The sequence below is a fragment of the Balaenoptera musculus genome, chromosome 5 (genome assembly GCF_009873245.2).
Source record: "Balaenoptera musculus isolate JJ_BM4_2016_0621 chromosome 5, mBalMus1.pri.v3, whole genome shotgun sequence".
Lineage (NCBI taxonomy): Eukaryota > Metazoa > Chordata > Mammalia > Artiodactyla > Balaenopteridae > Balaenoptera > Balaenoptera musculus.
This window is the reverse complement of record NC_045789.1, coordinates 35,092,184-35,118,488: the sequence shown is the minus strand read 5'-3', so window position 1 is coordinate 35,118,488 and position 26,305 is coordinate 35,092,184. Positions and strand designations below refer to the sequence as shown.

At 46.0% G+C, this 26,305-nt stretch overlaps 1 protein-coding gene across 9 annotated transcripts in view; it reads right to left on the bottom strand.

The window, feature by feature from the left end:
* The window catches only part of TMEM131L (transmembrane 131 like), a 158,465-nt gene extending 132,714 nt beyond the window's left edge, over positions 1 to 25,751 (bottom strand). For 7 of the 9 annotated variants that reach the window (XM_036852648.1, XM_036852650.1, XM_036852652.1 and 4 more), the window contains exons 1-3: positions 25,573 to 25,751; positions 24,829 to 24,899; positions 16,169 to 16,212 (exon numbers count right to left, since the gene is read on the bottom strand). In XM_036852648.1, coding sequence (XP_036708543.1) covers positions 16,169 to 16,212; positions 24,829 to 24,899; positions 25,573 to 25,696 — 239 coding nt within the window. In that variant the 5' untranslated portion in view covers positions 25,697 to 25,751. Of the gene's footprint in view, positions 1 to 16,168; positions 16,213 to 24,439; positions 24,459 to 24,828; positions 24,900 to 24,991; positions 25,171 to 25,572 lie in introns of those variants that run through there. The other 2 variants (XM_036852655.1, XM_036852656.1) reach the window with 2 other exon arrangements.
* Between the last annotated feature and the right edge of the window lie 554 nt (positions 25,752 to 26,305).

The following is a 26,305-nucleotide window of genomic DNA, read 5'->3' as shown; positions in this document are numbered from 1 at the left end:
GGACAAAACAAAGTAATATAGGGGGAAGCCTATCACAGAACCTGGCACAGACCCACTGAGTCGACATCACTCTTCAAGATAAATGGTTCCATCATTAAAGTACAACTGACACATAACATTATATTAGTTTCAAGTGTACAACATACTGATTTGATATTTGTATACTGCAAAATGAGCACAATAAGTCTAGTTAACATCTGTCCGTAATTTTTTTCTATTAAAAATTCAGTATCATGAACCTCTTTCTCTCACAAACATTTCACTACGACATTATCTATACGGATGTACTGCTGGACACGTAGGCTGTTTCTAATTCTTTCCCAAAATAAATTAGGTTGTTTCTAATTTTTTCCCACCGTAGAAAGATGAACATCATTTTAAGTATGTCTTGGTAAACTTAGCCTACTGTTTCCTTAAGACACAGATTATTATTTCTTTAAAGCATACACACACTTTGATATGTGCTGCATATTCCACTCTGAAGAGCTTCCTTTACACGTAACCTTTTTAATCCTCACGCAATCCTGTGACTGTGAAGTATGTAGTATTACTGTCCCAATTTTACAGATGAGAAAACTGAGTCTCAAGATCACATAGCTGATAAAGCCAGAGATAGGGTTCAAACTCTGAGCCTGCGGCCTTAGCCACACTAGTACTGGCTTCTCAAATGCAACAATTCCTAAAAAAAGGATTTTCCCTGGAGAAGGGACAGGTGCAGGCCAGAGCAGGGTCCCTTGATGTTATACAGCAGGTGCAACTAAAACGAGGACAACCTTCTCGATCTCGCAGCAGGTAATACTGGAGTGCTTACATGCGCGGCGCTGTTCTAAACACCTTACGTGTATTTACTTAATTCTTACAACAAACTGCAGTAGGTACTATTCATAATACCCACGTTTGAGGGAAGGGGAAACTGAGGCACAGAGTTTTGGCAACTTGTTAATAAGTAGGAAGTGAGATCCAAACCCAGAGGGTCTGGCACCAAGCACATCTTCCAGCCCCTGGGCTACTAACTACCTTGAGGATGGGAAAAATGCCCTGCCTCCCTCTGGTCATCTTTCCCATCTCCACCTGAGTCTCACATGTTACTTCACAGCTCTCACCGGGACAGCCCCCAAAAGCTATATAAGTTTAGAAAACTCACATACTGTAATAGCATAAATAATTCTTAGATACTAAAAATCCTTATTTGGGAAACCAAAAGAAACCTTAAAAAAAAAAAGTACTCTACAAAAAAGCAGTACTCTACAAAAGTACAGATGTTCCTCAACTTACCATGGGGTTAACATCCAGACAAACCCGTCCTAAGTTGAAAATATCATAAGTCGAAACGCAATACACCTAACTCAGCGACCGTCAGCTTAGCCCAGCCTACCTTAAATGTGATCAGAACACTTACAGTAGCCTACAGTTGAGCAAAATCATCTAACACAAAGTCTATTTTATAATAAAATACTCAGTATCTCATGTAATTGATGGAATACTGTGCTGAAAGTGGGGAGCAGAATGGGTGTCTGGGCGCAGAATGGCTGTCTGTATCGGCTGTTTCCCCTCGTGATGGGGGGTTGGTGGGAGCTCCGGCTGCCCTGCCCAGCATCACGAGAGGGAATCGTACCTCTTATCACTAGCCCAAGAAAAGATGCAAATTCAAAACTCCAAGTACGATTCCTACTGAATGCGTATCACTTTTTTTTTTTTTTTTTTTAATTTTTGGCTGCATTGGGTCTTCATTGTTGCACGCAGGCTTTCTCTAGTTGTGGCAAGCAGGGGCTACTCTTCGTTGCAGTGCGCGGGCTTCTCACTGCGGTGGCTTCTCTTGTTGCGGAGCACAGGCTCTAGGCGCATGGGCTTCAGTAGTTGTGGCATGTGGGCTCAGGAGTTGTGGCTCGCAGGCTCTAGAGCGTAGGCTCAGTAGTTGTGGCGCACAGGCTTAGTTGCTCCACGGCATGTGGGATCTTCAGGGCTTGAACCCATGTCCCCTGCATTGGCAGGCGGATTCTCAACCACCGCGCCACCAGGGAAGTCCTGAATGCATATCACTTTGGCAACATTGTAAAGTTGAAAAATTGTAAACTGAACTACTGTAAGTCAGAGACCATCTGTACTACTAAAAAGTAATACAGAGATTAACTATATTAAATGTGTATGGAGGGCTTTTACTATGTTTAAAAAAAAATAAATGCACAGACCATACAAATTGGAATAAAATGACTAATGCAACAAAATATTTAAAGTTGTCCCTAAACAGACTTACAGGAATAAAAGTAATTTTTACCAACCTCCTGAAGGATTTTACTTACAGAGGGACAGAAAACTGACATGGATCACTGAGAAAACAATACAGAAGGCTGGAGATTTAACGCCATACTATTAAAACCTATAATCATATCTACCTGGTCAAAATCCCAAAGTTAAGGGGAGGGCATATACAAAAAAAAAATGCATGCAATCCAGGCCCTCTAGCTGTTCTTTTTCTTGTTCCAGTTTCCTATTCCACTTACTTCTCCCCTTCTTTCCTTTTATTAGTCAATATTACAGGTGTGCAGGTCTCCTGAAGCATCTCCCTCCTTCTCCAGTTTCCCCTTTAGCCCCAATTGAAAAGCAGAAATAAAAAGAAAAGAAAATGTAGATAGTGTTGCGCATTTAAGTGAGAAATGGTCCTTAAACTCAGCAAGAGACCAGGTTACTTGATATCTGTGTGTCCATGAACCCTACTCCATATGCCACAAATATACTTCTGAACTCACAAAAACAATGCCCAGGACGCACCTCTGAACTGGGTTTTGTTTTTGTCGTGCTTGTTCCCTTTAGCTGTCAGCTCACTTTTTCAACCTGGAATTTCGGTTTCCAACGGGGAGCAACACGCTTTTAATGGACCCTTACTGTACCCACGGTAACTTTAAGGAGTTTAGGCAATTAGGAATAACCTCCCTTAATTATGGTCTAAATGTGGTGAATTAATGAAACCCCTTCCCAACTACCTAAACACATTTCAAATTAAAACGAAGCCTGAATTTACAACCCAAGTTAAATGGATTAAAAGATTAAGGGCTAGAGCGCAAGGGCTTTCTCCACCTCGCTCTCACATTTCAACCTAAAATTACCCCAGCCCTCTAATGACTGGAGGAGTCACTGTGAAAGCGCCTAATTACCCAAGAATTACGCCAACCATAACCAATTTCAAGATCACAGATCAGATGTTCCCAAAACATGAATCTGCTAATTAAAGTTACATGAAAGTCAAACCAACAGGCAATTTGGATGGGACATCCATCCACCTGAAAGTAGACTGATGGATAAGTATTAAAACCCACAGTAGGGCTTCCCTGGTGGCACAGTGGTTAAGAATCCACGTGCCAATGCAGGGGACACGGGTTCAAGCCCTGGTCCGCGAAGATCCCACAGGCAACAGAGCAACTAAGCCCGTGCGCCACGACTACCGAGCCTGCGCTCTAGAGCCCGCAAGCCACAACTACTACTGAGCCCGCACGCCTAGAGCCCGTGCTCCGCAACAAGCGAAGCCACCGCAATGAGAAGCCTGCGCACCACAACGAAGAGTAGCCCTCGCTCGCCGCAACTAGAGAAAGCCCACACGCAGCAACGAAGACCCAACACAGCCATAAATAAATAAATGAATTTATTAAAAAAAAAAAAAAACCCATAGTAACAGCAGCTCTGCCTCACTGTTGGCACTATCAGACACCCGGATCACTGCAGTCCACACATACGGAGGCAGAAAGAGACTCATCTTGATTCAAGCATTTCCAGGGAAGAACGAAAGGATTCTCCCTCCAAACCGATGAATGGCTCACAGGGATGTGCTTCAGCATGTGCATCAACCCACACGGATTCACTTGCTGGGTTTAAACTGGGAATGAAACAAGTTTAAGATATTGATACTTCTGCATGCAGCCCCAACACAGCACACATGGCCTGGCAGCGTTTTCAGTAGTTGTATTTTTCTGAATTCTAATCAAAGGACTGTGGTTTGATTTCGAGGCTTTGCCTGTTTGCTAAACTTCAGTGTATACCGAAATATTCTTCAACCTTCCCACTTATTTCCCACAAGTTAAAAAAAAAAATCATAAAAAATACTTGTCCCCGGCGCCCACAATTTTGTGTAAATAAAGAATTCCCATGGATATGCTCTTACAGATACACAAAGAAATAATTTAGAAATAAAACCCATTCGACCAAAAGGCCAGGTTCAATGAGGCGGTAAGAAAACCCATGGGGTCTATAGCTGCCCCTGGAGCCCTGGCAACCCAAAACTGTGTGACCCGTAAGTGCAGCTCTCAGAATGAAAATGCCCAGCCAGTCCAACACCCAAAGTTACTTCCTAGGAGCCCCAGAGTTCAGGGAGGGCAGGGGAAGCAGGTGAGGGGACCCTCAAAGGGCTCACAAATGAGCCTCTGTATGTAATAGGTTGAATTGTGTCCACCTAAGATGACATGCTGAAGTCCTAACCTCAGACCTTAGAATGTGACCTGACTTGGAAACCGGGTTGCTGCAGACATAATTAGTTAAGATCAGGCCATACTGGGGTAGGGCGGGCCCCTGACACAATACGACTGGCGTCCTTTTAAGAAGACAGCCGTGTGAAGACATGGAGACACACAGGGAGAACGGCATGTGTGGCAAAGGCAGAGGTGGTGGCATGTGGCTGCAAGCCAAGGGACACGAAGGTCACCAGAGAAGCAGCAGAAGCTAAGAGGAGGCAAGGAGGGATTCCCTGCGGGTTTCAGAGGGAGAGCGGCCAACACCTTGCTTTCACACTCCTGGCCTCAAGAACTGAGAGAATAAATTTCTGTTGTTTTACGCCACCCTGTTTGTGGTACTGTGTTATGGCAGCCCTGGGAAACTAACACAGCACACTTGAACTTGGGCTTCTTCCTCCTGCCCTCCTCCGTCCTGCCCCCTCCACTGGCAGACACTCCCATTGCACCATGAAAGAGCCACAGGGAATCCCCGTCTGTGGTCTGGTTGGGGAGGCCTCTCTCCCCTGACGAGTCACACGACAGGCTCTGCCACCCCAGGCCCTGGTCCCAACTGTCTCCCTTCTCTCCAGCTCCCACCCACCCCTGCGCACCACCCCCGCTCCTGCGGCCAGGCCAGCACCCCTGACCCAGGGTGGAAGGGGGAAGGTCAGGCAGGATGTGCAAGTGCCCTTCAGTGTGGGTGGTGCCCGTGCTGCTCCCGCCCAGCCCAGCTCCTCACAGAACTTTTAGAACATTTCTTTCAGTTTTTACTGAAGTAATATCCTTCGTCCTGCCCCAACAAGCCCCCTACAGACTCTCACACACACACACACACACACACACACACACAGCCACGTGCCCAGAGGGAGCTGGGCCAGGAGGCAGATCCGAGTACACACACACCCTGTACTGCCAGTGGCCACTCCCATCCCATAACTGAGAGTTTCTGTTCCTGGGCCAAGGTTTCCTGCCAGACTCACTTCCCTTATAATGAATGAATTATCCCTGAGAAAGTTCCTCACTTCTCCCTGGAAGCCGACCTCGATGGCCTGCTGGGGCACAGTGGACCCTGACGGGGGGAACCCACCCCCGCCCCATAACCAGGACAGAACTCGTTTAGGAAAATCGGATCGGCTGGCGGAAGGCTGGTCCCATGAAAGGAATACAGGAGTCCTAGGTTTGCTCAAACCCCGGGCCAGCGACCAGGAGCCGCACTGAGCACAGCCTGTCTCCCAAATGCCACCCACTGCTTCACCTCCAAGACCATTTCTGCATCTCATTATTCCACCTTCAGCCAAAAGTGGATTTTGAAATGTGCTCCCTTAGATGCCTCAGCCTGGACCAATGGCATCCAAGTCTGGACTTGAGCCGCATCAGAATCCCCTGAAGGGCCTGTGAAAGCAGCTCGCCGGCCCCTCCCCTGGAGCTCCTGATTAAGCTGGGCCTGGGGTGGGGTCTGGAAGCCGGCCTAACAGGTTCCCCGGCGGTGCTGATTCTGCTGGTTCCAGGACTGTGCTTTGAGAAACACCGCCCTAGCCCCCCCACTCCGCACTGGGCACAAGTGACAGCTGGTGGCACTACTGCAGCCGGCCAGCCCCTCCTTCCCCTTCTCCCCGGGCACAGCCTGCAGTGTGAGGGGAGCACCACTCCCCAGGGCTGAGGTAAACCCTGCCCATCCAGTGGCCCCACCAAGCCCTCGGCCGGGGAGGGGCTCAGGGTGAGCGTGGACCCATGTTGACGTGTGAGGCCTAAGCGGAAGTCGCTGAGGGGTGCTCCTGAGAAAGAGGCGCAGGAGGAAGGTTCCTCTAGGCTGCCCATGGATGTTCAAGCGGGCGGCCGGAGGCCGTGAGGCCCGGGGGGAGCTGGGCAGGACCGGCAGCCAGCAGCACAGACAGGTGGGAAAGACCCGGCTGCCCGGTCCTGACGCCCACCTGCTCAGCAAACCAAGCCAGCACCACCCTGCTCCCGGCTTCTTGTTAGGTGACATAATACATTCTTTATTGTTTGAGCTGGTTGGGTCAGGGTTTTCTGTTACTTGAAGCTGAAAATATCTAATCACAAAGCAAAGCAAGCTAACAGGATAGCACGTCCGCCCAGGACAGAGGGCAACCTCTCAGCACACATGACAGTGGCGTATGTTCCACAAATAATCCTAAAATTCCAGATTTGAACTTCGCAGACTATTCCAAAAGCTATGCAGCTGACAGTCAGTGGGTGAGCAACACCCAGAAATAGTGTAAACTGAAGAAGCCGTCTAGCACCCCGTAAAGGGTTACTGAAGACCCAGCTCGGGTCTGTCTTACAAGAGCCATGCTCATTTTTTTCAGGGGTTTCCCAGGAACCCCCCACTACTAAAGCTCACCAGAGAATTCAATTGTTTTCACCTATCAGTCTTCGACTTAGTCTCCTTCTGCAGAGAGCAGGTACCAGTATATCTAGTTGTGAAAATGGTCTTCTAACCTATTCCACTTTAGAGACAAGGTAGACAAGCATATCTAGAAAGAGGACACCTCAACTTATGTGCCTGTCCTGCCACCACACAGCTCTGTGATCTTAAACTGTTTTGCCTTTATGAACTCATTCCTCATCTATAAAATGAGAATACCAGCACATATCCACCTGGTTTTCTAAGGACAATGCATGTGAAAGTACTCTGTAAACCATAAAGTATAAGGGCAATGACTTAAACCCAGTTTTGAATGGATTAATTGGATTAACATGGCCTGATTTTGAGAGATAAAGATTAATCATGTTCCCAGAAGAATTACTTCACCAAAAATTCACAGTACATACACACACCTGCTGTGACTATCAACTGGAACACTGTTGCATGTTATTCAAACTGGACTTCACCTATTATCAATAATTTAGTGGCAGCTAAAGGAACCAACATCCACAGGGCACCATAACCCTGAAAGTCACCACTGTACAAGGCATGACATCAACGTGGATTAGTTACTGTGCACATTTTCACAGAGGTCAACTCGGGAGGTTGTGCCTCTGCTTCTACAGAAGCTGCTCCCTGAGAACTACTTTCGACAGCGGCCGTGGGCTCCTCCGGACATCCCACAGGTGGCAAATCCTCTTTTCTACTGGAGAAGTTTAGTTTTAGCCCAACAGCCTCATGTCCTTCAGAGCTGTGTTTACTTGGACAAACTGGGTAGAAACCACAGGACTTGGAGTGAGGGAAAAAGCAGGTACGGCCCTAAACCCATGCTTCTCAGACTGGGATAAGTATCTGTGGAGCACAGAGAGAATGCCAGGAGGTAAACACGGCCATCTTCCTGAAACATGAATTTTATTAAAAGATTTCTGGAGGAAAAAAAAAAAAGGAATAACCAGTAAGTAATTTTTAAATGACCAAAAATTCTCAATAAATTTTTTTTTTTTTTTTTAATTCAAAGAATTTTCATGCTCACAGCAGACCTTTCAAAAGTCCATTCCCACTACTTTGGGGGAAAGCATTGGGAAGGACTACACTTAGCAAATGAAACTTTTTCTTACATCATTTACAAAGTAGATGCAATGGCAAACCCTAAAGTAATGATTCCAAAAACATCTTTATTGAGCACATCTGAGAAATACTGTCCAGGCTACCACAGTAATCATTTGTAAAGTGCCAATGTTCTTTTGTTACTCTGGAGTCCTATTTCCTCTGTGGAAGACTCTAACAACAAACTCATAATTTGATGACAATTCATTTAAAATGAGAGTAACAAGCTCCCAGGAGACCCCATTATCTCATTATTGGTGTTCCTAGACAGAGAACACTGCCTTGGGAAATCATATTTCTCCTTTGAACCCTGAAATCCCAGGCTCTGCCCCCTTCTTAAGCAATAAGAAGCTTGGTGTCACGACACGTCTCGAACACCTTTACAGAGCTAATCAACACTGCTGCCAATACTCTGGGCTCCACCTAGGGTACCTTTATTTCTCATCAACCCAAAGCACAATGAAGAAGGGCCAGGGCTTCCCTGGTGGCGCAGTGGTTGAGAATCTGCCTGCCAATGCAGGGGACACGGGTTCGAACCCTGGTCTGGGAAGATCCCACATGCCACGGAGCAACTGGGCCCGTGAGCCACAATTACTGAGCCTGCGCGTCTGGAGCCTGTGCTCCGCAACAAGAGACGCCGCAATAGTGAGAGGCCCGCGCACCGCGATGAAGAGTGGCCCCCGCTTGCCACAACTAGAGAAAGCCCTCGCGCAGAAACGAAGACCCAACACAGCCATAAATAAATAAATAAATAAATTTAAAATAAAAGAAGGGCCAAACAGCCAAAACGCCAGCTTGTCTCTTAAGACCTAAGTTGGTTTTCCAGTGACAAAATACCCAAGTCTCTCTCTTGCTCACAGTACTACCTTCTCTCTTGTCTAAAATAAGCTTCTCCGAGTCTTTTATACACTTTTTAACCATGTGGTAATTTCCGTGGGCAAGTCTTCCTGAGCTGTTGAATCTGCCTCACTCTTTCTTCAGAGCACCCACCTGACTGCGTGACTCCATGGTTACTTCCCTGTTAAATACTGTGACAAGTGTGGAAGTAATCAGCCAGGCCGCCGAGTGCCCTGTGGAAGGACGCCAGCTGAGAGTCGGACTTTCGGTGCTGAGTTTAGCCACTTCTCCTCAAGGCATCCCTAAGTCTAACATAATCAACACTGAGGTTCTGGCACTGGATGACCACATTTACAGAACACACCCAAGCTCTCCAGACTTCAATTCCCCATTTTTGTTTCTGGAATATCAACATTAATGAAGTGGTCTGCCTGTTTTTGTTCTAAATTAACCTTCAAAATACACCTGGAACTATGAAAAGTTGGTTCAAATATATCTTTCCATATAAAGATACAAATTAGCACAAGCCTAATCACTCCAGAGTATGTAAAAAAATATATCCAGGAAAAGTAAAAATTTCAGTGAAAATCAGAATTAAGATTCTGATCCTATTATACTATTTTTCTAATTGATTTCAGTTGAGGGCTAACTAATTATGTAAGTGTCAAAAGCTTTGCTAGAAATTTCACAACCTAAAAAAAATCTGAAAGGGGTTTTGTGGCTTAACCCTTTTAAACAGGGTTCTTGTTTAAAAGCTTGTATTCTGAGGCCAACACCTAGATTATGAGCCCTATTACAGTCAAAGGAAATTCACTTCACACTGTCAGGACCACGAAGACCATGACTGAACGCGTTCACTGCACCCCTCTCGGGGCCACATGACCCTGTAGAAGGTTCCACAGGGCACACAGAGATAGAGCTAATAACCCATTCTCATTAAAAACATGCCAACTGCAGTAACCCACTTTAAAAACTACAACCCCTAATCCTAGTACCAGTACCGTGGTTTCAATGGCAAATATGGTTTGTGTGCCTGGATATGAAGAGCACGTGAAGCATGACAAGCAATCAATTTAAAAGACTTAAAAACAGGAGGGTGCATCCCTTCATTTAGCAGCTCCTCTCCTAGGTGTTAGGTAGTGGATTAGGTGCCGGGGGGTCAGTTGACTGAGACTCAGACAGGTGGGTGGGCATCCTGAGAAAGGCAATTTTAAACAGAGGAGTGAACGTCCGGGCTGGCAGAACTGCCATGGTGCGTGTGGAGCAGGACTGATGGAGTTAGTCGGGTGAGAGGTGTGCCAGGGAAAAGAAGAGTGTCTTGGCAAAGAGAGAGGGAGAGAGGCCGTGCATAAGGGGAAGCGAGGCTGCAGAGGTGGTCTCTGTGCCATGCTCAGAAGGTAAGGCTGCTTGCAAGAGGAATGACGGGCAAGGATGCACATGCTTTAGATACATCACTTGGGTAGGAACCTGGAGAGCAGACTGGGGTAGCTGTAAAACCAAGGCAGGAGACCATGTGAAGAAGATGCAGCCAGACCTGGTGCCCCGCTGGGGATGAGGCGTATGAGAGGAGGCGAGGGGCGTCCTGATTTCTGACTTATGCAAATGAATGCACGGGGCACCGGCCAGCAGAGGGGGCGGGGCTGTGCCAGGGGAGCAGCCGAAGGGGAGGTCGGAGAGGGCCATGGGGGAGGCCGGGAACCTGAGGGGACTGAGCCCAGGAGCTCAGTTCAGGACACACTGACGGGGCGGCACCGGAAAGCAGAGGAGAGCTCGCTGGGCAACTGCACAGGTGCGACCCCTGGGCAGAAGGTACCACCGAGTTCAAGTTCCTTCTCTCTCTTTAAAATCCCAAGAGAGCAGGTGCCATCACCCAGGGAAACGACAGGTAGGAAGAGAGGAGCGCCCAGGACGGAGCCCTGGGGAGGCAAGTTCAGGTTAAAAATGCCTGATCCTATCAACACGTAAGGAACTTCAACGTTGTGCTAAAAACACAGCTTTCGATTTCTGAAGAAAAACAAAGAAAAGTGGAAAGTAGTTCCCTTCCCCATGGGGGCTCTGAGATAACTCACTGCCAGAAGGAAGCTCCCTGAAGATTAAGTCGCTTCTGTCTGCAATTACATCTTTCAGTATGTTGCTGAAAGGTTAACGAGATTTTCTTCATGTTCTGACGAAAACGGTTTCAGAACACATGTTGCTGCTGCTACCAATCAGATAAAAGTACATTAAAAGAAAAACAAAACAAAAAAAACCTTCCACAGACACCCCCTGGCTGGTCAGTATTTATGATTTTTACCTAATCATTTTAAAGGCAGAATTAATATACTATTCATACTTTGCCAACGCTTAAACTTTTCACATTCTAACAAATATACCCCAAAAAGGCCTTTTGGAGATGAGTCCAGAGAGCCAGACCAGCTTCCCAGAGAGTGTCAGTTCTAGGAAGAGCTGAAGTCAGCTTGCTCTCCTTTGCTCCCATCACTGAATCCCCAACAGCAATCTTTCTTTCTCAGCAGAGGAACGGATTACTGCTGATATTTGAGAACACCCAGGAGAAAAATGGGGATGGAGAGGAGAGAGGGGAGAACGTTTTTCAAATACTGCTTTTCTGGCTTTCAACCAAGTACAATTACATAGCATTCACAGAAGATGAAGTCAAGATAATATAAACAAAATCTTCAATGAGGCCAATTACCCTAAAAGCTTTCCCAAACTCTGAGATTACAGGCAAGCTGCTCTAGAACCCTGCGCCCCAGAATCTACAGTGGTCCAGCCAGGACCCCGCCTTGGCCAGTATGGGGGGAAACACAGAGCCCCCTTCACTGCCCAGACTCTCTCCAGTGACAGAGGTCAGTGCCACTGACACTTTTCCTAGGACTACACTTTTCCTAGGACGTACTGAGACTCTGTTTTATGGTCAAATCTATTTCCCAAGTTAGTAGCTGTCCCTCTACAGGGGTTCTCTCAGAGACAGAGCATTCATTTTGTGGAATTCATATGTGCTGCCTGTACTGACTTCAAGTTCACCTTAATATCATTAAGGTTAGTGCAGCAGGGTAGTAATTAAAATGAAAATCACAAAAATGTTTGAAAAATGTGTAAGAAGATACTAATGACTTCATAAATAAGGTTAAGAATAAATGGCATTTAGGGCAAACCTAGTATTGGCCTATAACCCAAAGTATAAAATTAATATCCATGATGTAAATAAATAACTGAATAAACCAATAAATGAGAGAGAAGAGACAAATCTTCCATACAGAGGAATTCTAAATAATTTATGGAGGTAAAGCTTATTCCACTTAATGACTTCCCTCCAAAGAGTGTAGTATGGAAAAAGGTAAGAAAAGAAGAACTTTAGTGGAGAGAGCTAACAAACAGTACCTCAGCCAGGTGGTCAAGGTCAGCATCAAAGTGTTAAGTCACGCTGACAGTCGATACCCTTGATATATGAGGAGAATGGCAACTTATAACTGCGGTCTTCCTCCCCCAAACCCATAACCTCAACCTAACCATGAGGAAAAACCTCAGACAACCCCAAATTGAAGGATGAACTCCTCAAAACTGCCACAGTTTCGAAAACAAGGGAAGTCTGACAAACTGTCACAACCAAGAGGGTCCTGAGACATGACAACTAAATGTGGTCTCCTGGATAGGATCGTGGGACAGAGAACATTAGGGAAAAACCAGGGAAATCCGAATAAAGTGTGGAGTTTAGTTCACCATAATGTACACATGTTGGTTTCCTAGTTATGACCAATGTACCATAGTAACATAAGGCATTAACACTGGGATAAACTGTGTGAAGGGTAAATGGGAATTCTCTGTACCATCTTTACAGCTTTTCTGTAAATCTAAATCTATGCTAAAGCAAAAGGCCTAATTTAAAAGTAGCAAGAGATTCTATGAGCTTTGAAGGTATTAAAATCTTCATTTTTTAAAAATCCCAACTGCACAGTAGAAGGTAAACGAACAGTAAGTACTTAGGTGACTGACTGACCCATCACAGGACATTAGACTCAGAGAGAATTCATTCATTAGACTCAGAGAGAACACCAGAAGCTACACTTTCAGAAAATGGACACAAAGAAGGTTTTCTGGTTGCAGCATCCAATCTTCATCATCATCGTGCCTTTACACAAAAGGCAAAAAACCTCAACAACGACAACAAAAAAAAAACCCAAGAGGCTTGGAAGTCCAGCTAAAAGGAAAGCGACTAGGGATAAAATAACAGCAAAACACTGGAATATTTGATATTGAGAAGATTAGAACATATAAATCAGGGTGGACCAAACTGTGAGTTTTGAAATCAATTCAGTAGTGGCAACCAGCATTTTTTTAACAAAAGAAAATGAAATAGAAAATTTCCGTGGTTGTGAAGGCTACACAACAATGTGAATGTACTTAATACCACAGAACTGCACACTTACAAGTGGCTAAAATGGTAAATGTTATGTATATTTTGCCACAATTTTAAAAAAATGAAACAGAAAATACAGTACACCACAGGCAGCAAAGGTAAGCGCTATTTTATAAATAAATAAATAAACACACATGTACATATTCATACATCCACATACATTGCCTGTGGGTAATAAGAAATCATGATATAAAATGTGACTTTCATCTGAGTCACTGTCCAAAAGTTTGAAAGCCACTGACTCAATTCCCCCTCACCTCTACACCCTCACTCTGGTCGTCTGTGTCAAAAGAGCACGAAGGGGACTTCCCTGCTGGTGCAGTGGATAAGACTCCGTGCTCCCAATGCAGGGGGCCCAGGTTCGATTCCTGGTCAGGGAACTAGATCCCGCATGCATGCCGCAACTAAGGAGCCCACGAGCCACAACTAAGACCCAGTGCAACCAAATAAATAATATTTTTAAAAAAAAAAGAGCGTGAAGGATAAAATCTACTTCACACCTTTAAGTGTGACAGGAAATGCGTGAAAAGAAACTAGTTCTAATTAATAAGAAAGAAGAGAAGGACACCTCTGAAAGAGGAAAACCAATGCAAAGGCACACAGGACAATGCCCCTGGAGATGCAGCCCGGCCTTCCTAGCGCCACACTCACCTCAACTGCCTACCTGCATCTTCCCGGGACAGGATGTGTCCCATCAAGTCTGAGATTCCTAGAACAACCAAGGAGAGCTCCTGACCGCCCTCTCGCTAGACCTTTCCCATCACCGTCATCATCACCCCAGATGCTCCAGCCAAATCCGAGCAGCCCTCCATGGTTCCTCTTTCTCTCACTCTCCACAACTGAGTCAAACCTAATTCATCTCAGAACTTTCCACGTGCCTCTGTCCGCACCACCTTCAACAGGAACCAGCGTCAGCATTCCTCAGCTCTTCTTGCTCCCAGACACTCAGATAGGATTGTGACAAACTTTGAACTCTGCCCCGTGTATTTAAGTAATCCCAACATTTAAAATGCTGTACTACTGAATCACTTTGCTGTACAGCAGAAATTAACACACTGTAAGTCAACTATACTTCAATTAAAAAAATAAATTTAAAAAAAATACATATAAGTCAAGCAGAAAAAAAATTTTTTATGTTATACTATGAATTTGAATGTTTGCAAAGAATGCAATTTCTGGCCTATTATAAATATTGGAATTTTTAATAAAACTCACTTTTTAAAATATATTCAAAGGAATCTAAATACCATATAACGATATCCATCATTGTTCATTTTTAAAAATATACAGATAGGCTTTCCTATATTGCTGGATATTCCCTCAAAGAATTTTAACCTAATATAGCTTTATGTTCAAAGCCTTTTTCAACAAAACTATGGGTATAAATTGAGATTTGGGGGTTTTTTAAATATCCTGTGACCACAGGGTCTAAGTGTCAAATTTTTTTCTTCTGAATTATCATAATTTTTATTAGCACACAACTGATCTAACAAATTTTACAAATTTTGATAGGTAATTAAACATAAGAGTTCAAATTTTATTGAAAATGCATCCTTTAATGAAATTTATGGAACTTTTTCCCCCCTAATTGGTTTATATGACTATTACTGCTAGAATGAGACAGGGTTAATTAGCATCAATTTAATCTTATTTTCCTTGTCCCTTTTTTTTTTTCATGTAAACACTGAAAAAGCTTGTTCACATAAATAGATGTGAATGGAAGGAGCTTTGTTACAGCACTGACCCTATACGCTGTACACTCCCTCAGCATTTTATCCACAAATCACTTTTTGATGGTCTAACAACTGACAATTTGATTGGATTCTCCAACATTATAGAGTAAAGATTTGAAAACCACCAAAGTTACTAATGAATTCGTCATCCAGAATTAAATCACTTTCTCCTAACCAATACCAATACTTCAAATTGTCCCTTTGCCCAAGATGAAGCACAAAGCAGGATCGGGGCCCGGAAAGAGGTCTGCCTTTGTTTGGCAAAGTGGAGAAGTGAGACTGTGAAAGAAGAGATGGAAAAGGAGAACTTGCAACCTCAGACAGATCAGTTTTAGGAGAATATATGGATGTTGAGGATCTAGAAGCTGATTCTCTGAAAGTTATCCCCACGCCCACGTACCGCTTAGAGTCTTCAGGTACCTCCAAGGGACCAGATATCCCAGTCTGACAACAACTAACCAAGAGTGCCCCGTGACCAAAGCATTCCCTTAAAAAATGTAATTTACATCTTTTGATTTGCTGGCCCCTGCTTAAAATCTTTTAACAACTCATCCCACACTTAAAGAAATTTAAAACGAACCTCCTCACTATGGCCTCTAAGGTCCTACCTCATCTCACTATCCTACGAAACCACACTGGCCTTCTCCACGTCCCTGGATTGCCACCAGTGCTTCCCACCACAGGCCCCTTGCACCTGCCATTACCTCTGCTTGCCACCTGGCTGCTCCCACACAGCCTCCAGACTTGAGCTCAAACGTCACCTCCAACCACCTAAGCATGCTATCCATCTCATTATTCTCTACCACAGCAACTGAATTCTTGATAGTTCCTATTGTAAGCATAACTATTTTGTTTTGTTTATAGTAATGTCTGACTTCCCTACTACACGCAAACAGGTCTTGTTCAGTGTTTTACGTCCAGCACCCAGCACACTGCCTGATGCTCAACAGATGTCTGTAAACAGGATGGTGTATGCACGCCATGGGAAAGTGAAGTTAGTGGGGGCGTGTTTTCACAGCTTTCTGTGCAACCTTATTTTAAAACAAAGCCATATTCATTATTAGAGAGTATAGATACCCCAAATGCCAAAGAGAAAGGTAAATCACAGATAATGTTAAATACATGAACACAGACATATCCCAAGACTTCAGACAGCATCCTAAGTGGGCAGAGAAACTTAGCATGGATTTGCTCCCATTTTTTTCCTTACCTCTGTTCTTGAGACTGCTCCTCCATATCTTCTTCAGAATCACCCTATTGAGAAAGAACACGCTTTAACAGTTGTTTCAAAGAAACACAAAATTTCCCAAAAAACAAAAACAGTTCTTCAAATCCCACAGGGGTGATGAACTTGTCTATAACAGTGTCTGGCACACAGCAGGCACTCAATAAATACTTATTGAAAAAAAGAATGACACTAGAATGGCACCACTGAAAGCCAGAAACTCCCAAGTGATCCCTTAGATGTTCACTGTAAGTAAACATTCTACCTGTTTAAAATCGCCACCAAAACACAGTCTCAAAATTGGTTTGACATCACTCCTCTCTCCAAGAGCCTTTTTTTGGTGTTTAAGTTTAATCGCACAAGGTAAAATTTAACGATAATTAAAATCCCCAAACATAAAGAATCCCCTAAATGAGCACCTGATAGATTTTGACTTATAAGTGGCATAAATATCTCACTCAAATGCGCTTCCAAAATCTTCTCTGAGACCTACCATGCCATACTGTGACCAGAAGTCACATACCAGGTGGGTAAAAAGAGAAGGTGCTTGCAACAGAAGCAAAAGGGCAGATCCAATTAAATGCCGCCTCGGCACTCACCCGGCACCCGTGCTCGTGGCATGGCTCTGTCCTCTCCCGAAGCTGCACCGCTGGCTGCGGAAACACCCACCCTTCCTGCGCCTCCAGCTCCCCCAGCCCGAGGCTTTCCTGGTCGCCCTGCCCCCCATCCTCCTGGGCCCAGACCCCGCTTCACTAATGCCCTCTGACTGTTAACCTACTCTTGGAGCCACAGGCCCCCAATCCCTATCTGCAGCCCCAGCTTCTCACTCTATCACACATGGAGATAAACACCAACCTTCCCACAGGAGCCGAGGCTCGGGCAGGTTAGGTCAGACCCCGCAGTACGTGCAGGACCACTTAACCCACAGCTGCGGCCCAAACGCCAAACACCTCCAGGCTCTACGCACTGTCTCCCCAGAAACAACGACACCAGACTTCTCAACGCCAGGGGTCCCTGACAAGGGCCTCCTTGTGTCGAAGAGGCCGTCACACTCCCTGCCCCTGGGCAAACCTGAGAGTTGTCCTACACTGCTCTCCTGCCGTCACCTCCAAACATGAAGATCTATCCACTCATCAGAAATACAGCTCAGACCTGTCCTTCTCCATCCCTCCTGCAGGCAAATCGGCCCAAGCCATCAGCACCCCAGGCCTGCACTACCACTGCTGACGGGCTTTTCACTCTGTTTAAGACTGCTGCCTTTCCAGGAGGTGGAGAAAAGGGAGCCTTCATTCACTGCTGGCAGGAATGTAAACTGGTGCAGCCACAGTGGAAAACAGTATAGAGGTTTCTCAAAAAACTAAAAATAGAGCTACCATATGACCTAGCAATTCCACTCCTGGGTATATATCGGAAAAAAAAAACCAAGAACACTAAATCGAAAAGATACATGCACCCCAATGGTCACAGCAGCACTATTCCCAATAGCCAAGATATGGACGCAGCCCAAGTGCCCATCAACAGATGAACGGATAAAGAAGATGTGATACACATACACACACACACACACACACACACACACTGGAATACTACTCAGCCATAAAAAGAATGAAATTTTGCCATTTGCAGCAACATGGACAGACCTGGAGGGTATTATACTTAATGAAATAAATCAGAGAAACACAAATACTATATTATATCACTTACATGGGGAATCTAAAAAAATACACCAAGCTAGTGAATGAAACAAAAAAGAAACAGACTTACCGATATAGAGAACAAACTAGTAGTCACCAGGGGGAGAGGCAAGATAGGGGTAGGGGACTAAGAGACACAAACTACTGTGTATAAAATAAATAAACTACAAGGATATATTGCACAGTACAGGGAATATAGCCAATATTTTATAATAACTATAAATGGAGGATAACCTTTAAAAATTGTGAATCACTATGTTGTACACCCAAAATTTATCTAATATTGTACATGAATTACACTCCAATTAAAAAAAAAATTTTTTAAAGATTGCTGCCTTCAACCCGGCCTGTGTGCCACTGTGAGACCAATCTTTTTCAACATCAGTCGTTACTTAGGGACCCAGCAGTCAAGGTCACCGTGTTAATCTCTGCTCAAGAGCCAACCTCCAAGCTCCTGAACCTGGAATTGAGCAACCGTCACTTGACCTTGACACACCCATCCCAATCTCTACAGCCACACTTCAGCAGGGCTCTGGCTCCCATTCAAAGCATAAAACACACCTCCCCTGTGAGGCTCTGGGCTAATCCAGGTCTCTAAGCGGCCCCTCCCTCCCCAAAGCCTTAACAGACCCTCCAATACACACTGCTCCTCTCTCCCTCCTCTCCATTCCTACATTTCAGCACTTGGATCCAGCTTTATCTACCCAACAACACCGAGCTCTCAAAGGGCGGGGACCAAACCCTGTAATTTCTCCCCACTCCCTCTTGGCAGTGCCTCGGGACCTTGCTAGCTATTCTAATTCTCTCACAGCTTTCAGAGGCTGGCTCAAATACCAAATACAGGCCTCCTCAAAGAGACCTACCTTGACCTCTTGAATTAAAACTGCAACTCCCATCACCCAAATCTTCCTCCAATCTGCCACCATATAGCATTGATGCCCTTCTAACAAACTGCATAACTTATAATTTATTCTATTTCTTACTTATTATCTATATGCCTCCATTAACTGCCAGCTCCACAAGGGCAGTGATTTTCTTTTTTTGTTCCCCATGACATCCCCAGTACCTAAAACAGTGCTCAGCCCACAGCACATGCTCCATAAATGTCTGCAGGGCTAAGCACAGTCTAGGTGTTTCTTAAATACTAGTGGGTATCGCCCCACACCTGTGAGATGGCTATCATCAAAAAGACAAAAGATAACAAAGGTCGGTGAGGATGTGGAGAAAAGGCAGCCCTCATGCACTGCTGGTGGGACTGTAATCTGGTGCAGCCACTATAGCAAACAGTACAGAGGTTCCTCAAAAAATTAAAAATAGAACTACCATATGACCCAGCAATTCCACCTCTGGGTATTTATCCAAAGAAACCTGAAACACTAACTTGAAAAGATATATATACACCTATGTTCACTGCAGCATTATTTATAATAGCCAACACACAGAAGCAACCTAAGTGCCCACTGACAGATGAATGGATAAAGAAGATGTGGTATGTATATACACTGGAATATTACTCAGCTATAAAAAAGAATGAAATCTTGCCATCTGTGACAACATGAATAGACTTGGAGGGCATTATGCTAAGTGAAATGAGTCACACAGAGAAAGACAAATACCATATGACCTCACTTACTTGTGGAATCTTAAACAAAAGAAAACAGAACAGAACACCAAGTTCACAGATACAGAGAACAGATTGGTAGTTCCCAGAGGCAGAGGTGGGGAGTGGGCAAAATGGATGAAGAGTGTCAGAATGTACCAACTTCCATTTATAAAATAAATAAGGCATGGGGGATGTAATACACAGCACAGTGACTACAGTTAATAATAGTGTACTGCATTATTTGAAATTTGCTAAGAGTAGATCTTTTTTTTTTTTTTTGAGAGTAAATCTTAAAAGTTCTCATCACAAGAAAAAAAAATTTTTGTAACTATGTATGGTAATGGATCTTAACTAGACTTACTGTGGTGATTATTTTGCAAAGCTCCAAATATAGAATTATTATGCTGTGCACCTGAAATTAATATAACACTATATGTGAGTAATAGCTCAATAAAAATTTTTCCAATAAAAAAATTTTAAATACCAGTAGATATAACTATTTTTAAAACTTCATTTGGACTTCTCTGGTGGCGCAGTGGTTAAGAATCCCCCTGCCAATGCAGGGGACACGGGTTCGAGCCCTGGTCCGGGAAGACCCCTCATGACGCGGAGCAACTAAACCCATGTTCCACAACTACTGAAGCCCGTGCGTCTAGAGCCCGTGCTCTGCAACAAGAGAAGCCACCGCAATGAGAAGCCCGTGCACTGCAATGAACAGTAGCCCCCTCTTGCCGCAACTAGAGAAAGCCCGCACACAGCAACAAAGACCCAGTGCAGCCAAAAATAAATTAATTAATTAATTAAAAACAAAAATTTCATTAAGCAAACTTTCCTAATTCAAAACATAACATGAAATTACTTCTCTCAGACACAGGCACCTTATCACCTCCATACTACCTTCCTGGTCAGACTGTGCTAAAACTCATACAGTAGCAAAGTGCCCCAAAGCTTGGGCTCTGGAGCTAAACACCTCCTGGGTTCAAATCCCACCACTGCTGTGCATGTTCTTATCGCCTTGGGCAAGTTACTTACCCTCTGTGTGCCTCAATTTCCTCATCTGAAATCAGCTCACAATACTTCATAGCTTTTAGGATCTTAATATGAATTAAGACTCGTAGAGGGCTAAACAATGCTAGGAGTATTCAACCCATGTTGGTTATTCTTTTTCTATGTTAATAGTGGAATTTGATTCAACCAAAAAGAAACTTCTATGACAAAAAGACTTCCAAATGCTAGTCAATGCTTCCCAGCCTGGGGCGAGAGACTATTACCTCACACGGTACCTGAGATACTCATTGTGCCACTTCCTGTTTCACTTTCTACCAATTTCTGATATCTACACGCTCAGGCTTAAGTAGGCAAAATAAACAAGATGCAGGATTTTTCAAGGCAGAAACGTTCTTATTCATCACTGTACCACAGGGGCCTATCTGGGCCAGGCCCGGGCCAGCTGTTTGCTCGATGGACTAACAAGGCCAGGATCGCACAGCCTCCCCATCCCAGCCCAGACCAACATGCTTCTGCATCAGGAAACAGCTCCTACTCAGCACCGATGTCCACGTCCCAAACCCAACCACGGCCCTTAGGAGTGAGGCTTCTCACCCCAGTAAAGTCTGAATGGACTAAATGAACAAACTGTAGATTGCCCTTCTTGCTCCTAGAACTGATACAGAAATGTGATTATTAAACAGTAATAGGAACTCAACGCCTAAGGCATTGCACCTGCCATCTTCAGGAGTGGCTAACTTCATGAATAGGGGAACTGGACAAGACACAGCACTGCCTCTCCTCCACCAGGAATAACCCCTGAAGGCCTACCGCACGCACAACATCGTGGCCACAACGGGGCACCCGAGCGTAGACACCCAAACCCTCTTGAGGGGAGCCAGTTAGGGCAACAAGGCACACAAGACAAAGGAAAAAACCCAGACACTCGAGAAACTCAAAGGGGAGGAGAAATGGAGACAGTGCCACGGCCAAGCTAGGGGTCAGGAAGGACTGATCTTGGACAAACGGCAGGGCAATAGCATTTGTGCTTTCATTCAACAGATCCATGTTGGGCCTGCATGGTCAAGGGGCAGGTGAGTGTCCCAGAGGACTGAGCGGAGCTGCAGACAAGGTCACACTGCAAAAGGCCCCGAGGGCCACAGTGGCTCACAGGGAGTCATGGAAGTTTCTGACCTTGAAGGCAGAGTAAGAAGGTGCACAAAGCAGTACCTTGCACACAGGCAATCACTTCTTGACAATAAAACATTTGACGAAAACATTTGTTTGGCTTCTGTAACATCACCACTCTGGAGTCAGTGTGGTGAAGCATGAATGAAGTAGAGTCAGAGAAGAAAAATCCTGTAAATCTAAGAATAAAATTACATGTTTTTTTCTTCCTTCTCATTATCACCATGGATCAAGTTTTAATGTTCTTAGACCAAAACATTTTACAACATAAAAGAGTGTATAACAAAAAGATATGAATAATGTAACTTATCTATGCAACTGCTGGGCACATGATAGTACTGAGTTATCTGCACTGGTTCAGCCCCTTCAAAGCAGGAAAGCTGTTCCATGCTCTCCAGTGACCAAATCTAGGGGTCAGATGAGATACTGCCAAAAAAACATGTAACCTGTATTAAGCGCTTACTAAATTCAAGGCACTCAATCCTCACAAAATCCTCTGAGATTGGCACCACTATTAACCCCATTTTGCAGATGAAGAAACCAAGGATAGAGCGGTGAAAAGCGATGGGGCCCTGAGTCGAATCCTGGAAGCCCGGCCAGAGGGATTTATAAGGCTGGCAGTTTATAACAATTCAATTATTATATCTGGTTTTACTAATGATGCATTATTCAAGTTCTTGGTCACTTAAGAGACCCATTAAAAAAAGAAAAAGAAAAAAAAAGGCCCAATCTATAGAAAACATGTCCAAAATAGATAACTGTATAAATAATGAGTGTTGGCAAATGTTAGTATTCAATTTTTTAATAGCACATCTTCGGACGCTCCTGTTTCACTGATCATTGACAAATCTTAGCTTCTGAAGCCAGCTTTTAAGTCTTCCTGAAAGGAACCCAACTTACAAAGTAGGCAGAAAACCCTCAAATTTACATAACAGCTATAAATATTCTCTTTTCAACAGACTCCCTGACACACATGAGGGAACTTTTTCTGAAAAAATTCAAAATACTTTGAAAAGAATTCCCTAAAAATAACTCTCTTCAGAACTCTCTGCAGTTTACACACACACACACACACACACACACACACACACACACACACGTGCAGTTTAGATAGATATGCAGCTTAGATAAATATAGACAGACAGACCCATATCTATCCTCACCCCCACCGAGGTACATGTAGGGTAAAACAGTCTCTAAAAAATACACATATAGATGGAGTATTTAGAAAATGATTTTGAGTATCAGTTTCACTTTCATTATAGCTTTGATTAAAAGAGCTTAGGTATAAATGCTTCTACAGTGAGTATTCCAGAGAACAGCTTCTAAAATTCTAACATTTTTTACCAAAACAAACTGTATTATACATATAAACAAAACCAGAAATTAAGATTTACATAAAATTACTCTTGAGCCTATAAATAAAATCATTCATCATATCAGGGGCTTTGACATTTCCATCTCTGAGCACAGAGACTGAGCCTTCGACTAATGCTGTAACAAATGAAAGTCTATCATTTCCTTTCCTTTCAGTCTGGGTAGGCTTCCTACACTAACCAGGAAGAGGTAGAGGGTACGATTGAGTAAAAATGCAAAAATGTATAGATATACACCAGTGCTTCTCAACCGGGGCAATTCTGCTCCCCAGGGACATCTGGCAAGGTCTGGAGACATTTTTAGCTGTCACAACTTGCAGGGAGGGAGGAGTGACTGCCACTGGCATCTAGTGGGTAGAGGCAGAGATGCTCCCAGGACAGCCCCCCACAATAAAGAATTCTCCAGCCCAAAATGTCACTAACGCCTCTGCTGAAAACTCTTGATATACACAAATATGACTATACTGCATTTGTGAAAAGTCAATATGCCAAATGTTAAGCATGGTTCTCTCAGCAGGAGTTGAGTGATTTCTATTTCGTTCTTTTCATCTTTCTGCATTTTTTTAACACTACACATCTGCCCTTTACAATCAGTGGAAAAAATCTATTTAGGAATAAACTTTTAAGAGGACAGACTATTTGCTCCCCATCCTGATGGGGCTTTTTCTCCAAGGATTGGTCTCATTCAGCCTGCTGGCCTTCAGGGAAGGTCCAGTACATTTTTCCTCTAAAAAAATCACCTCTCCACCTTGAAGCTGTTATTCATTAGCCCTGGTTAAAATGAATATTCCAAATATCTCAAAACCAGCCCTCTAAATGCTCCACATAGGAGGAAGAACACTGAAATGTAAAACTGCACAGCCTCGCCAGTGAAGTTATAGCTACACATCCTGTTTTCTAAACAGCCACAAGAGACAACATAGAATTAAGTGCTGCCACCAATGTGAGAAGTCATGAACATCTTAAAAATTACTGGCACACAAGCTGACTATTCCCTTACAATTCAAACCACTCCCCCACCCATCCAAAACATGCATTTGGGGTCACTACTGTCGCTGATGAAAACCAGTCAACAATATATTTAAATGTGTACATCTGCAGTCAATGAGAAATTCTCCTAAAAGTTAAATCTTAAACACAAAGGCTTTGTAGTACTCTATCTATTGAAGCCGTAAATCTGATGATGCCAGATTCCCAACAAATCCTTAGTAATGATTTTTCCACATGCAATCATTATATCACACGGGGGTGTGGGGGGGATCCGAAACCTGAAATTCAAGTTCTTAACAAGAGGGTGTATTCTAACACAAATTAAAGGCACTTGGACAAAACTCAAGATTACAATCCTTTAAAGTCACATCTTCATCCCAAAGCTACTTAACGCCAACGGCAAGGACCACTCACTAACATTTCTGAAATCAATATTCCATCCTCCCGTGGTCCTCAGGCACACAGCACGGCTCACGGAGAGATCGGGGCACGGGTCCCTCGCCCACCCCGGACCACTGGCGGCCAAGGGGCCCGCCCTTCCCCTCTGCACCGCCGCCGCCGGCCGCGGCCCTGCTGAGATGGCCTCGGCTCCCACCTCCTGAACTTGGGGACGGCGTGACTCACGCCCTGTCACATGGCGCGGGAGGAGGCCGGGCAGGCCACCGTGGCCAGGTGTTCAGTCTCGGCCCGACCGTTTATTTGCCTTGCAAAGTGGCCCGAGCGCCGGTGCTGCCGTGGGGGCCGGCGGCCTCCGGGCCTCTCCTCCCTTGCACCCCCGCAGCCGCCCTGTCACCTGGCCGTCCTCACCTGAGTGGGCAGCAGGAGTTCCCCTTCCTCCGCCTGCCACAGCTCCACCACGTTCGGCAAGGGCTCGATCGCTGCACCAACACCAAAAAACACACCGCGTTTTTAATGCACGGAAAAGAAACGCTTCCTGTTTCCCGATTGTCCCCCCGTGCACCCGCCTCACCAAAACAAGCCTCCCTTCCCTTCTAGAAGCCGAGGCCACCCGAGGAGCGAGCCGAAGATCGGAACACAATGGACTGGGTGCGAGCCGGTGGCCCCTCGGACGTGCGGGCTCGGGGGCTCTAGCGCTGGGGGGACGGAGAGGAGAAGCCACCCCGCGGGACCCTGCGCTCCGCATCCCGCAGCAGCTGGGACGGGCATGTGCGGGACGCGGCCCGGGCGGCCAGGCTAGGGGAACAAAGCTGCAGGAAGCCGGGCCGCGGCGGGGCCCCAGCGCGCGCCACACAAAGCGGGGACTGAGCCCGGGGCGCCCGGGGCCCGCGCACAAAGGTTCCGAGGCGCGCGCGGCTAGCGGTCCGCGCCGCGGTCCCCGAGCCCCGCGACTTCCCAGCTTTCGGTTGGCGGGGGGCGGAGGGTGCCGGAGGGGACGCCGCGGTAAGCAAAGGGTACCAGCCCGGAATTGCAACCGTTTTCCTTCCTCCTTTCCCGTTCCTCCCCTCGCCCTCTTATAGCTTTCAGCAGTTCCCCCAAAAGAAAGGGGGGGCGGGGTGGAGAGGGAAGCCAGCGGAGCGGCGCCAGGCTGACCTTGTCCCTGAGCCCCTCCCGGCCGACAGCAGGGCAGGAGGACCTGGAAGACGCCCAGCAGGAGGTTCACGGCCGCGGCGGTGAGGCAGTAGCAGCCCGGCTGCGGGCGTCGGAGCCCCGCCATGCTGCTGCTCGCGCTGCTCTGCGCTGCTCGCCGCGCTCGCCTCTCGCTAGCTGGCGCCCCGGCCTCCTCGCCCCGGGCCCGCCCCCGCGCCGCCTGCCCGGCCCCGCCCCGCGCCGCGTCGCCTCCGCCCCCGCCGCCGCCGCCGCCGCCGCCGCCGCCGCCGCAGCTGCTGCAGGCCAGCCTCGGGCGCGCCGCTCGCTCCGCGCGTGTGCGCCACAGATAGGGAGGGATGGAGCGCGGCGGGGCGCGGGGAACGTGGACAATGCGAAGGCCGCGGCCGCCGCCCCGCCTGGCTCGGAGCACATGGTTGCGGGCCCGCCCCGCGGCGCCCTGCGGCTGCCCCCCCACGAGGCTGCGGGGCCCGGGCACGTTCCGCGGGCGTGACAGGGGCGCCGAGAGCCGGCGGGAGGGGCTCCCGGGCCACTCTCTCCAAGAACTTTGGGGTGGTTTCCGCTTTGTTTGGGCACGCGGGCCACGATCGGGTTATTACCCACAGGGGCAGGGGCGGCGATGGGAGTGAGGAGTCGCCCAGCGAGAGGCCCCAGACAGGGTATTAGTGGAAATAATGCAGTGGTTGTCAAGAAAGGCGAGTGCAGCCACATGGCTACT